Source organism: Vipera ursinii (genome assembly GCF_947247035.1).
Source record: "Vipera ursinii genome assembly, chromosome: 1".
Taxonomy (NCBI): domain Eukaryota; kingdom Metazoa; phylum Chordata; class Lepidosauria; order Squamata; family Viperidae; genus Vipera; species Vipera ursinii.
Window position 1 is genome coordinate 176,176,580 of NC_139512.1, and position 17,698 is coordinate 176,194,277.

A 17,698-nucleotide genomic window follows, 5' to 3' on the forward strand; every position below is an offset into this window, starting at 1 on the left:
TTATTGTTTATGGCACCAATTCTAGATGTCTGAGGGACCATCCATCTCCTTTTCTGCCTGGTTGGTACATTCTGATAAAGTGGATATGCTCCATGTCTCTTAAATGTTGTTTTATGGGACTGAGTAATCACGTCTTCTCTGTCATAGATCCCATCTTCTAGAACAGCATCCCCACAGAGATATGTACAATGCCTCCTCTCCTGGGCTTCCTAAAAGACTTGGCTTTGTTCCCAGGCTTGTGGATGATGTAGTTGTGGGGCCCCTGATTTGAATTGTTATTGTTTGATCGTTTTAGTCCAGTTTGCCTGCAGGGTTGTATGTTTTTACCTGCTTTTATTGTTTTGTATTGTATTTGTAAACCATCAAGAGTCTATGGGAGTGGGTGGTAATAATATATTTAAATAAATAAATAACAGTAACAATCTATTACTTGCCCAGCTCTAGTCCCAATCAAGTCAGTTTTATTCATGACATGTGGGTCACCAAATTCACATTTATAAGTTGTGGTATCACAGAGATTCAGAAGCTCTGCAACTGGGGTCGGCGGAGCCAACTGTCAGAGCGGGCGGCTGTGTGAACGGAGCTCTCTCCACGCACAACCTCTCACCCAGTGTTCGCGGGGGCTTTTCGGAGCTTCAGGAGGTCCTGTAGGGACATCCGAAGTTGCAGGCAGCCCGGAGAACCTTCATGAGCGGCGGTTCGTGTTGAAGATCCGGAGAAAGTCTGATGCGAGCGAACCGGGGAGAAGGAGGCCAGTAATGGCCGACATGAAGATCTGACAGAGGGACGGAGCTAGCACGTAAGCAGCGGGACAACGGTAGAGCGGAGCTGACGGAGAGTGTATCCGAATATTAAATAGGAAGCGCTTGTGAAAGAGGTACTGGTTCGAAGTGGGAGCCTCACGGAGAGGGAATAAGCGGCGATAGAAGTCTTGAGGGAGGCGTTTGGCAAAAACAGCAAGGGAAAGAAAGCCGAAGACTATATGACTGTATCCTAGCTGGAGATAAGCTACAACAGGTCAAAGTCTGAGCTTTGGAGCCTTAGAGACTGAACTCTGGATTGTCGGGCGTGGAAAGCGATCAGCTTGGTCTAGTCTGGTCTATCCTGGTAAATTTTGAATTTGTGAACTTTTGAAACTTTTGAAATTCTACTCTACTTGTCACGGGCGGCCATTTGATATAGCAATTTAGTAACTGGAGGTTTGTTTAGTGGGACACCTACTGGTCTTTGACAGCAGAGGAAGACGGAAAAGGTGCCAATTTCTGCGCCAGAAACGGGGGGGGGGGGGGAAGAAGAAGAACGTGACTTTGAATATATTCATACTATAGAATTCTATTATATAAATTGCTTAGTTGGTAATAAGGATCTGGTGGTAACTGTTTTATATATCTTTTGTCATAGAGTTAAAAGGTTTATATAAGACTCAGGGTATTACACATTGATAAAACGCTGTTATAATTGGGGAAACATGACAAGTATCTCGGGAGCAACTAAGCCTAGCGCTGGCAAAAAGGCGGCAGCACAGGGACAGGGGATGGCCTCAAGTCCCTCCAATCAGAAATCTATAGAGGATATGCTGCAAAGGGAAAGATCTAACTTGAATTCCTTTAAAGATTTACATGCCCTTTTGCAAAACCTACACGAGGCAATGGCCAAAAACCACGAGGAGATGAAGAGAGAAATAGGCCAAATAAGAAACGACACTGGTGAATTAAAGGGGAAAATTCAAGCGATAGATGATAAATTTGAAGGGATTCAACAACAATTAGTCAAAAATGAACAAAGACTTCAAGATATGGAGGCTAGAATGGAAAAAGAGGAAAAGAGAGTAGATGATTTAAATGAAACACTCCTTCAGGCTAATAAGGAGTTAGAAACAACAGTCATTTTTCTGGAAGCAGAAAAGGCTGCTCATTATCTACGCTTCCAGAACGTTCAAGAAAAAAGAGGGGAAGATCTGTTGGTCATGATGGCAGAACTGATGGCAAAGGCACTCGGTGTAGGGAAGGAGGAAATGCTGGCGGAAATTGATGAAACATACAGGGTTCAAACTAATTATGCGAGAAGGCACAACCTCCCAAAAGAAGTACATGTAAGGTTAGTTAAAAAATCAATTCGGGATGAGCTTCTGCATAGATCTAGAGAGGAACCATTAGAATTTCGGGGCCAACCAATCACCATCCTTAAACAGATACCTAAAAGGATGAGGGATCTGAGACGCGGCTATCAATTCTTAACATCTAAATTAATAAGAGAAAATGTAAACTTTAGATGGCTAACTCCAGAGGGTATCCTAGTTATGTGGCAGGATAGAAGGCATAGACTGGACACGATAGAGAAGGCAGAAGATTTTTACAAATGCCACTTCCATAGCCAAGAGGAAGTAGATTTAGAAGATCAAGATGGAAGGGAGGTAAGAGAAAGAGATACAATATGTGTGGCACTGGATGGGAAGATCTTAGCTACAGAGGATAGAAGGAACAAATCCGGTGAGTTAACAGAGAAACATGGAACTAGAGACAAGGAAGAGAGAGAGCCCCGAATCACGAGATCCACAAAAACTAGAAATAAGTAAGATGAAGGGAGGTGAGTGTAGTATTATGTCTGTGAATATTAATGGATTGAATTCGCCAGTGAAAAGGCGGAAATTTTTTAATAGGCTTATTCACCAACAATTGGATATCGTGGCAATACAAGAAGTCCATATAAAGGAACAACAAAAATATTTGTTAGTACAACCAAGAATAGGGAACCTATTCGTTTCCTTAGACCGACACAAGAAAAAGAGAGGAGTGGCACTATATGTAAACCCAAAATTGACTGCAAAACAAATTTATAACGATAAAGAGGGTAGAATACTGATAGTCAAGGTTATAATAAATCACAGGAAGGTCATGATGGTAGAGATATATGCCCCAAACCATAACCAAGAACAATTTTTCAAAACACTTCACAATAAGATATGTAGCATTGATTATGAGGAGATTTGTTTAATAGGAGATTTTAATGCTATCCTAGATATAAATTTGGATTATTTGGGAAAGACGCTTAGGAAAAAGAAGAGAAGAACTCTACCGAGATCTTTTCTCAACTTGGCTGAGGAACTAAATATCCAAGATGTCTGGAGGGAAAGAAATCGTAAGGCTAGACAATATACATATTACTCCAACCGACATAACTCATGGTCTAGAATAGACATGGTATGGATAACGAAAGAAATTAGTTCAGAAATAGACGAGGTACATATAGCGACAGGTACTTGGGCAGATCACAATCCTATTAAACTTATCTGGAAAGGTTCCAAAAAAATACCCAGATGGACGCTTCAAAGAGCAATTTTAAAAGAAGACGAACTCAAATCTAAGATGGAGAGAGAACTAAGTTTTTTCTTTAAGGAAAATAAAGCTATAGACACCTCAGTACAAAACAATTGGGATACAGCTAAGGCAATGATGAGAGGGGTAGCGAGGGCATATATGGTATATAAAAATAAGGGGAAAAGACAACAACGGGAAAGATTAGAAGAGGAATATAAGAGCTTAGAAGTTACACTCCAACAAGATCCACAAAAAGAGAATATCAAGCAATCTATGGATCTGATTAAACACAAACTTAACATTCTAGACAAAGAGAAATTAGCACAACAATTGAGAAACACGAAACAAAATTTTTTTGAAAATGCAAATAAACCGGGCTGGTGGCTCGCATATAAATTGGGAAAACAAAAGGGGAAAAACTGGATTCACGAACTACGAGATGAGGAAGGGAGAATATTCCATCAGGAGGAAAAAAAAAAATTATAGCCCAGGAATTTTATGAACGGTTATACAAAGAAGATAGTCAGGCAAGTGTGGAGAAAATGGAGGAATATTTTCAAAGAGCCAAACTACCCAAGGTCACAGAAGATACCAGAAATATGTTAAACGAGGAAATTCGACTATCTGAGGTGATAAAAGCTATTAATGCACAAAAGAATAATAAAGCATCGGGACCCGACGGTCTTCCATCAGAAATTTATAAAGAATTACAAAATATCCTAGCTCAACCCCTAGTGGAGGTATTTAACGCAGTATTAGAAGGCGCAAGGACGCCTAAATCTTGGCTAGAGGCAAACATAACCCTTATCCCGAAAGATAACACGGACCATACATTAATCCAAAATTACAGACCCATATCACTTCTTAACTCGGACTACAAGATATTTACATCAATTATAGCGGAACGATTGAAACGATTTCTGAATGATTTCATACACGCAGATCAGAATGGTTTTCTCGCTAAGAGACACACTAAGCACAACATTAGAATAATATTAGATACATTGGAGTACTATGAGTTACATAGCGAACAACAGATGGCATTACTTTTCTTAGACGCCCAAAAGGCATTTGACAATGTTAAATGGTCTTTTTTGTGCCAACAGCTTAGCTTTATGAATATGGGTGAAAAATTTATAAATATAATTAGGGCAATTGATGACAATCAGGAAGCAAAAATAATTATTAATGGGGAAGCATCTAGCAAGTTTCAAATTCAAAAGGGAACACGGCAAGGCTGCCCCTTATCACCATTGCTGTTTATATTGACTCTTGAAGTATTAACGAGAACTATAAGAAACGACCCAAAGATAAAAGGATTAACCATTAAAAAGGAAACCTTCAAATTGCAAGCTTTCGCGGACGATCTGGTTTTTATTATGGAGGATCCATGTCAGACGGGACCAAAGCTATTGGAAGAATTATCTAAATATGGTGAGGTTGCCGGACTGCGAATAAATAGAAATAAGACGAAGATGATTGTTAAAAATATGACCAATAAACAAAAAGGTAATCTGGCCGGAATCATGGATATAGAAATAGTCAAGAAAATAAAATATCTAGGGATTAACATTACGGCTAGATGCACTTCACTCAAAAAGGATAATTATGATAATGTAGTGAACCAAATAAAAGGTGATCTGGAAAGATGGGGAAACCTAAAACTCTCATTATTGGGAAGAATCGCTGTCATTAAGATGAATATTCTGCCTAAAATCCTGTTTCTGTTTCAGAATATCCCAATTCAACTCGACTCTAAATTTTTTCGAAATTTGGATAAATTATCACTAAATTTTATTTGGCAGGGGAAAAAACCAAGAATTAAATTGAAATATTTACAGGACACGAAGGAAAATGGGGGTTTTAGATTGCCAGACTGGGAATTATATTACCATGCCGCGGCCCTGAGCTGGATTAGAGAATGGGTAATCTTGAGAAATAGAAGACTATTAACTTTAGAGGGTCACGATTTGCAATATGGCTGGCATGCTTTCCTATGGACGGAGAAACAAGGTCTTTTCTCGCATTTTCAAAGACATCGGATCAGGCAAGCGCTACTTAATACTTGGAAAAAAATTAGATCTCACAATTACACCAAAATACCGGTCTGGCTATCCACCCTTGAAGCGATAGTTTACCCAAATCTGTTTGATTTGGGTAACATAATCTCATACAAGGATATTCTGAATGAGGAGGGGGAATTGAAACTTAGGAATGAACTAGAATTACAAGGTATAAAACTCGATTGGTGGGCCTACTTACAAATCCAATCGAGATTTAGGAAGGATAAAAATGAATGGGGGATATATACCTCTGAAACGGCATTGGACAAAATATTATTGGGACCGGACTCTAAACAAATAAGGAATTTTTATAAATTACTTTTGGGATATAAGCTGTTTGAAGAGCAAGTGAAAGACCCCATGTTGACCTGGGCTAACAATTTAGGACATAACATCGACTTAGATACTTGGCAAACAATTTGGGATAGAAATAAAAGGATAACACTGGCCTCATCGTATAAAGAAAATTTATTTAAAATGTTTTACCGATGGCATCTTCCCCCAGCCCGCTTAGCAAAAATGTACACAACAGCATCTCCCAAATGTTGGAAGTGTTCTGAAGAGATAGGCACATACTTCCACACGTGGTGGTCTTGCAGTAAAACACAAAAATTTTGGAGATTGATTTGGATTTGGCTGAAAGAAATATTGAAACAAGATCTGGAGTTTAGTCCAGAACTTTTCTTGTTGGGAATCACGAAAGAGAAATATCCTAAAGATGTGCTATACTTAATGATCCATATTATCACAGCAGCTAGAATATCATTTGCGCAAAAATGGAAAAAGAATGAGATCCCAGGAGAAAAAGAGGTTATTAGGAAAATTTGGGATTGCGCTGAAATGGACAAATTAACTTTGGAATTAAAGAATAAAGATCAATCAGACTATTATAGAATTTGGAACAAATTGTATCTTTGGATGGATAAAAAGAAAGGTCTCTATTAGGTTTTACAGACTAGCTCACTGTTTTTAATATTGTGGTATTTCACCGATTTGTAATCTAAGTGTATTTAAGTGTATTTTTGATGTACATATATACATGTATATATATATATTTAAACATTGTAGACAAAAAGGTTTGTCAGCTCGCTGGTACTGTGTCCAATGTTTTTAAATAATAAATTTAATAAAAAATTTTTTTTTAAAAAAGAAGAAGCTCTGCAACTGGCATTTCCACTTACTTTTCTTGGAGGAAGCATCTCCATGCCCCTTGCTTTTTTGGTCATACAGATCAAACATCCAGCTATGTCCAGTAAAATTACTAGAGGTCTGTGATTGCACAGGTGTTCTCAGCATGCCTTAAGAATCATTGCACCTTTCCCAAAGCACCACTAGATGGGAGACATTATAACAGTAGCTCAATGCTAATCCGGCATTATGAGTTACGATGGATTTGATCAGAATGGTTTAAAAGGCATTGACCTGCTTTTCTATTCAACAGGCCATGTAACAATATTTAATTTTTGCTTTTCAGTTTCATGGGAATATGTAGGGATAAAAAGATTAACACATGTATTTCTTTTGTTCAAGCTGTCAGAAGAATTGCTAACAAAATGGCTAACCTTCCCTGAGTCTCAGCATGTGCCCCTCAGTCAACATATGTTAGGCTTTGCAATGAAGGCTGTTACACAGACTGCTATGGGCAGCAGGTTTGAAGATGATCAGGAAGTCATCCGATTTCGGAGGAACCATGATGTGGTAAGTCTGCAGAAAGAAGAGACAGGAATATTCTCTTCAGTTCCATTTTCTAACACAGGGAGACAAATCACATAGCTATATATAGAAAGGCATTGGCTCAAAGACATACCTTTGCTAATTTCCTTCAGTTATTGAATAAGTAGGTAACACTGCTTGGCTGACTTTGGCTGATCTTGAAAAATCTAAGCTAAATTGGACCTTGGATGAAAACCACAAGGCTGCAGACCAGGCTGAGAAATTTTAAAAAAGGAAAACGCACTTCTATATTGTTGCCAAGAAAGCGACATGGAATGTACATGTGGTCACCAGATGCTAAGTTCTCCTTAAGGGAAATTTAGATTTCAGTTCTTAAAATAGGCTTAGATAGCCTGACCTGTGGGCCATTGCATACCTTGCTTGAAGTGGAATATCTGCATTAAGAACTTTTAAATAAGGATCCTTACTCCACTGAGCCGAGAGATATTTTCTTAAAATCTGATTGCATAGAGCAAACCAAGTGCAGATTTAAGTGCAAGTAAAAACAAAAACAAGCCTTTATCGAAAATTAAAATGGTAGGCAATGTGCAATTTCACCGTCTTCTTTCTGAATCAGCCTGCTCTATACCAATATTATTTTCAGTTTCATCTCAGACTTTAAATGAAATATCTACAATAGTTATAATTAATATATTGAATTGTCCTATAGTATTTATCCATATATTGCCTATAAGAGCCTTGGTGGAGCAGTGGGCTAATGCCTCCTTAAGTAACTCCAGCTGCCTGCAATTAGTGCAGGTTCGCATCCCACCAGGCTCAAGGTTGACTCAGCCTTCCATCCTTCCGAGGTAGGTAAAATGAGGACCCAGATTGTTGGGGGCAATTAAGCTGACTTTGTAATAATGCCGCTTGGGGTGTGTGTGAAAGCCCTAACAAGCAGGCATATACATAGAATGAAGGCTACTGCTAAGCTTGTAAGCCGCCCTGAGTCTTTGGAGAAGGGCGGGATATAAATGGAATTAAAATATAAAAATAAAAATAAAAAAATATAAATTGGAATAAGTACTGTACTACTTCATGTGTGAGGAAGTCCCTCTGTTTTTGCAAGTAGCAGAATAGACAGCCTATGAACCCATCCTAATACAGATAGCCCTTGACTTATGATCACAATTGAGCCCAACATTTCTGTTGTTAAGCGAGACAATCATTACTCACTTCCCTTTTAGCACCAGCTTTGCCTTAGTACAGAAACCATGTTTAATATTCTGGTAAGACTGAAATAAATACAGTCATGGCCGAAATTGTTGGCACCCCAGAAATTTTTCCAGAAAATCAAGTATTTCTCACAGGAAAGTATTGCAGGAACACATGTTTTGCTATACACAGGTTTATTGCCTTTGTGTGTATTGGAACACAACAAAAAAAGGGAGGAAAAAAGCAAATTGGACATAATGTCAAACAAAACTCCAAAAATGGGCTGGACAAAATTATTGGCACCCTTTCAAAATTGTGGATAAATAAGATTGTTTCAAGCATGTGATGCTCCTTTAAACTCACCTGGGGCAAGTAAAAGGTGTGGGCAATATAAAAATCACACCTGAAAGCAGATAAAAAGGAGAGAAGTTCACTTAGTCTTTGCATTGTGTGTCTGTGTGTGCCACACGAAGCATGGACAACAGAAAGAGGAGAAGAGAACTGTCTGAGGATTTTGAGAACCAAAATTGTGGACAAATATCAACAATCTCAAGGTTACAAGTCCATTTCCAGAGATCTAGATTTGTCTTTGTCCACAGTGCAAAACATTATCAAGAAGTTTGCAACCCATGGCACTGTAGCGAATCTCCCTGGTCGTGGACAGAAGAGACAAATTGATGAAAGGTTGCAACGCAGGATAGTCCGGAAGGTGGATAAGCAGCCCCAAACAAGTTCCAAAGGAATGCAAGCTGTCCTGCAGGCTCAGGGAGCATCAGTGTCAGCGCAAACTATCCGTCGACATTTAAATGAAATGAAACGCTATGGCAGGAGACCCAGGAGGACCCCACTGCTGACACAGAGACATAAAAAAGCAAGATTAGAGTTTGCCAAAATGTACTTGAGTAAGCCAAAATCCTTCTGGGAAAACATCTTGTGGACAGGTGAGACCAAGATAGAGCTTTTTGGTAAAGCACATCATTCTACTGTTTACTGAAAATGAAATGAGGCCTACAAAGAAAAGAACACAGTACCTACAGTGAAATATGGTGGAGGTTCAATGATGTTTTGGAGTTGTTTTGCTGCCTCTGGCACTGGGTGCCTTGAATGTGTGCAAGGCATCATGAAATCTGAGAATTACCAAAGGATTTTGGGTCGCACTGTAGAGCCCAGTGTCAGAAAGCTGGGTTTGCGTCCGAGATCTTGGGTCTTCCAGCAGGACAATGACCCCAAACATACATCAAAAATCACCCAGAAATGGATGGCAAGAAAGAGCTGGAGAGTTCTGAAGTGGCCAGCAATGGGTCCAGATCTGAATCCCATTGAACACCTGTGGAGAGATCTTAAAATTGTTGTTGGGAAAAGGCGCCCTTCCAATAAGAGAGACCTGGAGCAGTTTGCAAAGGAAGAGTGGTCCAAAATTCTGGGTTAGAGGTGTAAGAAGCTTATTGATGGTTATAGGAAGCGACTGATTTCAGTTATTTTTTCCAAAGGGTGTGCAACCAAATATTAAGTTAAGGGTGCCAATAATTTTGTCCAGCATGTTTTTGGAGTTTTGTTTGACATTATGTCCAATTTGCTTTTTTTCCTCCCTTTTTGTTGTGTTCCAATACACACAAAGGGAATAAACCTGTGTATAGCAAAACATGTGTTCCTGCAATACTTTTCTGTGAGAAATACTTGATTTTCTGGAAAAATTTCTGGGGTGCCAACAATTTTGGCCATGACTGTACTTATAATAAATTAAGAAAGATGATTATTATTTATTTCTATTTCAGATCTGGGCAGAAATTGGAAAGGGTTTCTTAGATGGTTCACTTGATAAAAGCATGACCAGAAAAAAACAGTATGAAGATGGTGAGTTCTGTTTTTTATTTGACACAGATATCTGGCAAGATGATCTAATTGAACATTTCTGCATAGCATTGTTTTACTGAATGTTTCAGAAATGCTACTGTTTTGTTTAGCATGTATGCTAGATAACTATTTTTCCAAATGCAGGATAGAGTAATAAATCAATCTCATCTGCCCCTCTTTCAACACTCTGCAATACCTGTTTGCTTGCCATTTAGAGATTGTATACATTTTCTGTAATTGCTGGAGGCTGACAGATGAAATTTTGTTTCTCCATTCATACTTGCACATACAGACAGACACATATCTGTGAAACCAATGAATAGGACTATAATGAAAATAAATGCATTTCACATCATTGCATTTCATCCATCACAAGGGAAACAGCGTTCAGAAGCCAAAGACCAGCTGCCTGACATGATATGATATGTTTCTAGGACACCCCACTGTGCTAGCTAGGAAATGACCTCATTATTCTTTGTGCTTAAAGCCCTGATGGAAATGGAGCTTGTCTTGAAGAAAGTCATAAAAGAACGACAAGGAAAGAGCTTCAGCCGACACATCTTCATAGATTCTTTACTACAGGGGAATCTGAGTGACAAGCAGGTATCCGCATCTTTGTTGTAATTAACTATTAATGGAGTTCCCTCTAGATCAGCTGCTAATTATGTCCTGATAGTGTTTGATTAATATAATAGCCTCCATTGCATCTCATTTGAGTAGTTTTTCCCCCTTGCTAGAATGTAATTTGTGTGGCTATTTTGGACCTTTAGGCTTATATATATATATATATATATATATATATATATATATATATATATATATATATATATATATATATATATATATATATATATATATATATATATATATATATATATATGTATGTATATATATATATATATATATATATATATATATATATATATATATATATATATATATATATATATATATATATATATATATATATATATATATATATATATATAAAGTCCTAGATCTGGTGCAAAGATATATATATTTCTTTGCACCAGATCTAGGACTAGAGTGAATTTTTATTTTGGACAGGACAAGGCTGTGAAACACACACACTCACTCCATGAGAAAATCTTCATTGGCGGAATAGTTGGATAGGCGATGCGATATCTGGCATATCTGAAATGTTCATCTGGCAGATACACCATGGCAACCAGATAGCATACCAGATACCTATTGCCAGATAGCATACCAGATACCTATTGCTTTTATAGAGACTGCATTGCCTTGGTGAAATCTATAGAGATCCACATCACTGTGGTGGTGAAGAGTGAAGCTACTGCCATTCACACACATTCTCTGATCTTTGGTATCTAAGGCAATAGCCTTTCAAATAATGGCCCATTAAATATGGTGGTATTTATGTCTGAGAAATGCATATAATTACAAAATTGTATGTGGAGGTGGAGCATGAGGTGTTAGCCAATGGAAGGAAAGGCTAGAGGTCTCAAATCTTCTCTCTGGGAAGTCCTGAATGTCAATACACCTTGGATCTGCCCTCCTGCTTTGTTATGGCTGTTTAGCTGCTGCTGCTACTACTTGTTTTTCAGGGAGGTGCCTTTACTCGGTCTCCCTCCTCAACCTCAGTGTATCAGGCAGATGGGGATCCCATAATTTGTGCATTTTATTGTCAGGTAGAAGATGTTGTGAATCTTATTTTATTTTTATAGCTATTTTCTGGCTCTGGGCTATGGAGGTGTTGGAAGAAAAGTCTTCATTATGGTTTATCCAAGCTGGGAATAAACATGGCAACTGCTTTGGGAAGAAGGTTTTAGTTCAGACATGTCAAACAAAAGGCCCGGGGGCCGGATCCGGCCCGCGAAGTGGTTTCATGTGGCCTGCGAAGCCATCCTGGAAACAGTGAGGGAACGGCCCCCACTGCCTTGGCCCTGGCCCAGAGACCCTCCTCCTGCCAGAGACCCCCAGATCTGTCCCACTCCTGCCCAGGCCCCCATAGGCACCCTTGATGCGAATGATGTAGAGCTGGCCACGCCCACCCAGTAGGCCATACGCACTCTAGCCACTCCCACCCAGTAGGCCATGCCCACCCTGGCCACGCCTACCCGGCCTCCCGAGGGCAACCACAATGCTGATGTGGCTCAATGAAATTGAGTTTGACACCCCTGTTGTAGTTTATTGAAGAGGAAAACCAGACCGGAAGATGGCTGGCAGAAAAAAAATGGGCTGACCACATGTAGGGAGTAGGTTTTTATACCCTCTGGATCCTTTTTTTTGGAGTTGCTTCCTGTTCCTGTTTGAGGCTACTTCCTGTGTCATGAACTATTGACCTGAGTCTTCCTTTCTGGTATTCTGATGAGTTAATCCTATTGTGTCCTGTCTTAGACTTTGGGTGGTGTATGTAGATTTCAGGTTTTGTCTTCTTAATGTTCTAGCTCCAACCTTCCTGATGGTTTACATTTGCATGTCTATAGAACTGGTTTTCTACTTGCGGGAAGGAGACCTGGGACTATTAAGAAAACTGGACATGCTTTCCTGGTTCTTCAATATCTTTTTGGGAAATATATTTTTATGCCCTTTTTAATATTTCCTTCTCTGGGGAGCTGACTTCCCACATAGGCATGTGACTAAAGAAATTGGGACCCCTCCTCTGGGAGATCATTCTCATGATATAACAGAATTAAGTTTATTTTAAAAAAAACAAGAGAAAGAAGGCTAAAATATCATTTTAAGTGGTCACATGCAATACAGCAAAGAAAAGTATAAAAACAGAGCGTTGGGAAACCCACTCATAACATCTCAAGCAAATCTCCAAATTCAAAACTACACAGAAAAAGTGAAACTGGTTTATTAATTAGGAAATATAATCATTGAACATTTGAAAAAGGTAAATATAAATCAGAAAGAGTATATGATCAGGCACCATAAAGCTCCATGCATTCCAAAATAAAAATAATCCTATGCAACATTTCCAGTTACCTAAGTTGCAAACTGATGACTACAACAAAGTTTCCTATTTCTCCCTTAGTGCTTCCAAATTCTATTAGATTCTCCGCTTTAATCAGAAGCTCATGCGCTTTAGCTCCTTTTGTAGCCCTGGTAGCTTGCTTCTCTCCAGAAATTTTTAAAAGATCAAATATTTTTTTCTGCAGAAAGTGGGGGTGGAGGGAGCCAGGAAAACTCCTTTTGCTAAGCATACTTATGCTGGTCTATAGCCATAATAAAGATTTGATTGATTGGTCTTTTTGCTATGCGCGGCCTTCCTAAGAAGGATTTTGCTTGACACAGAGAGTATGTTTTGATTTGAACAATCTTCATGACATGCAACTGACAGTCTGGAGTTCTCTGAAGGCCAGTGGACTTCATAAAAGGAGGCTTCTAAATGTACATGGAACTGACAGCCTTTCCCATGCATATTTTTTCTCGGCTAGAAGAAGATGTATTGCTGACAATTAATCATTTTCTTTCTTTTTGGAGCTATTTCTTCTGTAGCTACAATTAATTTGGAATTCATTTCACATATATCTGCTTTGACATATGTGAACTGTTTGATTAAATTTTCAATATTAAGTTTAGCAGTAACTCTCACTGTCTTTTTTTCCTCCATGAAACTCTCTTCACTTTCTAGATTTTGGAGGACACCATGATCTTTTCTCTGGCAGGATCCATAATCACTGCAAAATGTAAGTATATAAAGCAGCATTTAAGACATAGTGCAAATCATCTTTGGAGGGAGGAGACCTATGAAAATGTTGTCACAGTGCTTATTGTTCCATAATACTATAGATAATTTGATTTAGTTTGTGTGCTGCTTTGAGAGGCACCAGGCCTTTATAAATATTCACAGTTTTTCTTTCTTGGACATGAAAAGTTAAAATAGGGCAGGTGGAGGGAACTAGGGCTTATGCCTGAAATAGCAAAATAAATGATAAATAACTTGACAATTTTTAATTCCAATTTTTCATCATGTAGAGTAAAGAAAATGGTAACAAAAGCCTTGGCAAATTGGGATTGGGAGAAGCAAAATCCCAATATCCCTGGATTAACCAAAAATTTCCTTTTGCTTGGCCATGAGATATGCTTGTCTGAATTCTTTGTTGTGTTTTTTAAACCAATACCAACCAGAGACAGATCTGAAAATAGCATTACATGGTTTCCCTCAAACTTTAAGGCAATTGCCTTCCTGGCTGATTGTGATAAACTTTGAAATAATTCCACAACCTTTTTTTTAAAAAAAAGAGATTGATACTTGAGAATAAAATGAAAAGAATATACAGAAATTCCGTATAGTAGAAATGTCAGCATCCAAGATACCCTGGCAGATGCTCCCTAGTACCAAAAAATGTAGTTAGATCAACATTCCAGTCATTAATAAAAAGAGAATATTTGTAGCTCAGGGTTGAAATGAGGGGTCCTTGGTGCTCTCTGAGCTTGGTTGGTTTCTTTTCCAGATGTTTCGTTACCCAGACATCAGTGCTAGTAGGACTATTTCAGAGCGCAGGTGCCATGGCAGAAAAGGATCTGTTCCTGGCTCCTTCCAGGTGGAACTCTCTAGTGGAGAAGACCTAGTCTAGTGCATGTCTCTCCTGCTGGATCTAACAGGGGTGGGTAGAGAATATACAGTGGGGGAAGCTGGACTGAAAATAGAAAGCATGGCTTTAAAATTGAAAAAAGGCAATTGAGATTAAATGTAATTTTATGATTAAGATGATATGATTAAGTATCTCATCAGTTAATGACAACAGGAACAAAAGCAAAAATTGGACTTTGAAAAGTGAGATAGAAAGAGCAGTGATCCTTTTAAAACTTCTGGGTTTCAAAAAGACTCTGAAAATGCCATGGATGGCCAAGAAAGCCAACAAATAGATTATAGGACAAATCTGGAGTTCTTAACTTCAGACGCAAATGACCAGGTTCAGAGGATGATATTTTGGACACAAAATATGAAGACGTAGCACTCTGAAGAAATTTCTAATGCTCGGAAAGGTGGAAGGATAGAAAAAAAAAAGACAATGACTGATGATGGATGGATTTGATAACAATGGCAATGAGTATACCGTTGGGGTTGAGGGCAAGTCATCTGGAAAGGGTTATCTACGCGGTTGCTGAAAATTGACAATAGTTTGATGGCTAATAATAATAATAATTGTTGAAGGCAAGAAAAAGTGCCACTCTCTCAGTGAATCAGCTCTTCTAAATGTGTCTGTGCAGTGTCTACATGTGAGCATTTTCCAATAAAGAAATGTTCTGAGTACAGATTTTCCTTGTGAACATTTAAATCTGGTTCCCTTCATCTTAATTAATTTAACAACGGAGGATCAGGGTAAGAAAACCAACTAGAGCAAGGCAAGAAAAAGTCTATTCCATGATATCTTTTTGGATCTGGTGTGCAGACTGTGAAACCTCCAGACAGCCATTTAGACCCGGGCTTTTCAACCTTTTCACCCATTGTACCACTTTTAGGATAAGGCAGTATCCGAGTACCACCAGTCGCCCAGCAAGGTGTCAAAAACTTGACCAAAAAAAAAGAAGAAGAAAAAATGATAAAGTGCAGGTAGTCCTCGACTTACAACAATTCGCTTAGTGACTGTTTGAAATTACAACGGCACTGAAAAGTGACTTATGACCATTTTTCACACTTATGACTGTTGCAGCATCCCCAGGGTTATGTGATTTACATTCGGATGCTTGGCAACTGATTCATACTTATGATGTTCTGTATCCCAGGGTGATGTGATCAACTTTTTGACAAGCAAAGTCAATGGCTGGGGGGGGACAGCTCATCACTTAGGTTGCAGGGTGTCTGTGTGTGGGGAATCCATGGGTCTCTGGTGGAGGGGGCGTGGGACTGGGGTGGATGCCTTCCCTCCCTCCCTCCCATTGTCCCTCCCTTTCTTCTTTCCTTCCTTTCTTCCTTTCCTCCCTCTTTGTCCCTTCCTTCCTTCCCTCCCTCTCTCCCACTGTCCCTACTTTTCTTCTTTCCTTTCTTTCTTCCTTCCTTCCCTCCCCTCTTTGTCCCTTCCCTCCTTCCCTCCCATTGTCCCTACCTTTCTTCTTTCCTTCCTTCCTTCCTTCCCTCCTTCTTTGTCCCTTCCTTTTGCAAGCAGGAAATCTTGCACACGAATTTCAGTCGGGAATTTCTCTCTCTCTCTCTCTCTCTCTCTCTCTCTCTCTCTCTCTCTCTCTCTCTCTCTCTCTCTCCCTCCCTCCCTCCCTCCCTCTCTCTCTCTCTCTCTCTCTCTCCCTCCCTCTCTCTCTCTCTCTCTCTGTCTCTCTCTCTCTCTCTCTCTCTCTCTCTCTCTCTCTCTCTCACACACACACACACACACACACACACACACACTGCTTTTTGGGGTGGGGAGGAATGGGATCAGCATTTCTGAGTGTGACTTCTGAGCGCAGCTCAGCTGATCCCAGGCTCCTGCCCAGCTTGCTTGCTTGTGGAAAAGAAGCTGCTTGCTAAGCGAGCTGGGCAGCAGCCCAGAATCAGCTGAGCCGCTCTCAGAAGTTGTGCTCAGAAACGCTGATCCTGGGCTGCTACCCAGCTCACTTAGCAAGCAGCCTCTTTTCCGTAAGCAAGCGAGCTGGGCAGGAGCCCGGGATCAGCGTTTATGAGCGCGACTTCTGAGCGTGGCTCAGCTGATCCCAGGCTGCTGCCCAGCTCGCTTGCAGAAAAAAGGCTGCTAAGTGAGCCAGGCAGCAGCCCGTGATCAGCTGAGCCGTGCTCAGAAGTTGTGCTCAGAAACGCTGATCCCGGGATCATGCCCAGCTCGCTTGCGGAAAAGAGGCTGCTTGCTAAGTGAAGCCCCAGGATCAGTGGGCTACCCGGCGCTGATCCTGGGGCTTCATTTAGCAAGCAGTATGTTTTCTGCAAGCGAGCTGGGCAGCAGCTGTTCGCTTGCTAGCCCTTCCCCCCAAAACTCACCACTTGCTCACTCACCCTTCCTCGCCCGTCACTCCTCTCGCTGTTTCTCTGAAAACACTGCTCTTCCCTTTTTATACTTTTTCTTCTCTCCGCCCTCCTCCTTTTCTCTTCCGAGTGCACCAGAAGCTCCAATTAGCATGTCGCCACAGATCCTGGGGATTCTGACAAGCTCTGCAGCTCCAGCTGATCTCCAGGTCTGGTGACTCCATTTTGACTCGTTCCCTCCCCCACTGTAATTAGCTAGGCTGGGTTTGCGTACCACCAGTCAGGGGCTAGCGTACCACTGGTGGTACACGTACCACCGGTTGAAAAGCCCTGATTTAGACTTCAACTAAAAGGGCCTAATAATTCATTCATATCAGAGATTCAGAGCTGAAAGATGCCATTTAGGCAATTGACCCCAAGCCTGGCTTATTCCAGGAATCTAAATGAATGTGTCCCTTTCCAGCTATTCCTATATGGAGATAAGAAAGGAAATCTGGAGAAAGAAGAGGGGAAAACAAAGATAGGGAGGAGAGTATATGTTTAAGGGTGGTCAACTTATGGGGGACTGGTAACCAAATATAAAATTTTTGGGTTGTTATGATGGGTCACAAGTTGAATGTTAAGATGGGCATGGCCAGGGTGGATAATAAATGATGATTTTTTTTATTTTTTTTAAAAATGGATTTTTTTAT

General features: G+C 39.9%; 1 protein-coding gene across 1 annotated transcript in view; it reads left to right on the forward strand.

The window, feature by feature from the left end:
* Positions 1-17,698, forward strand: part of CYP20A1 (cytochrome P450 family 20 subfamily A member 1) — a 42,582-nt gene that overhangs the window by 13,223 nt on the left and 11,661 nt on the right. Inside the window, exons 5-8 of the mRNA XM_083371299.1 lie at positions 6,911-7,078; positions 10,024-10,102; positions 10,590-10,705; positions 13,725-13,779. Of these exons, the coding sequence (XP_083227425.1) occupies positions 6,911-7,078; positions 10,024-10,102; positions 10,590-10,705; positions 13,725-13,779 (418 nt within the window). The remainder of the gene's footprint in view (positions 1-6,910; positions 7,079-10,023; positions 10,103-10,589; positions 10,706-13,724; positions 13,780-17,698) is intronic.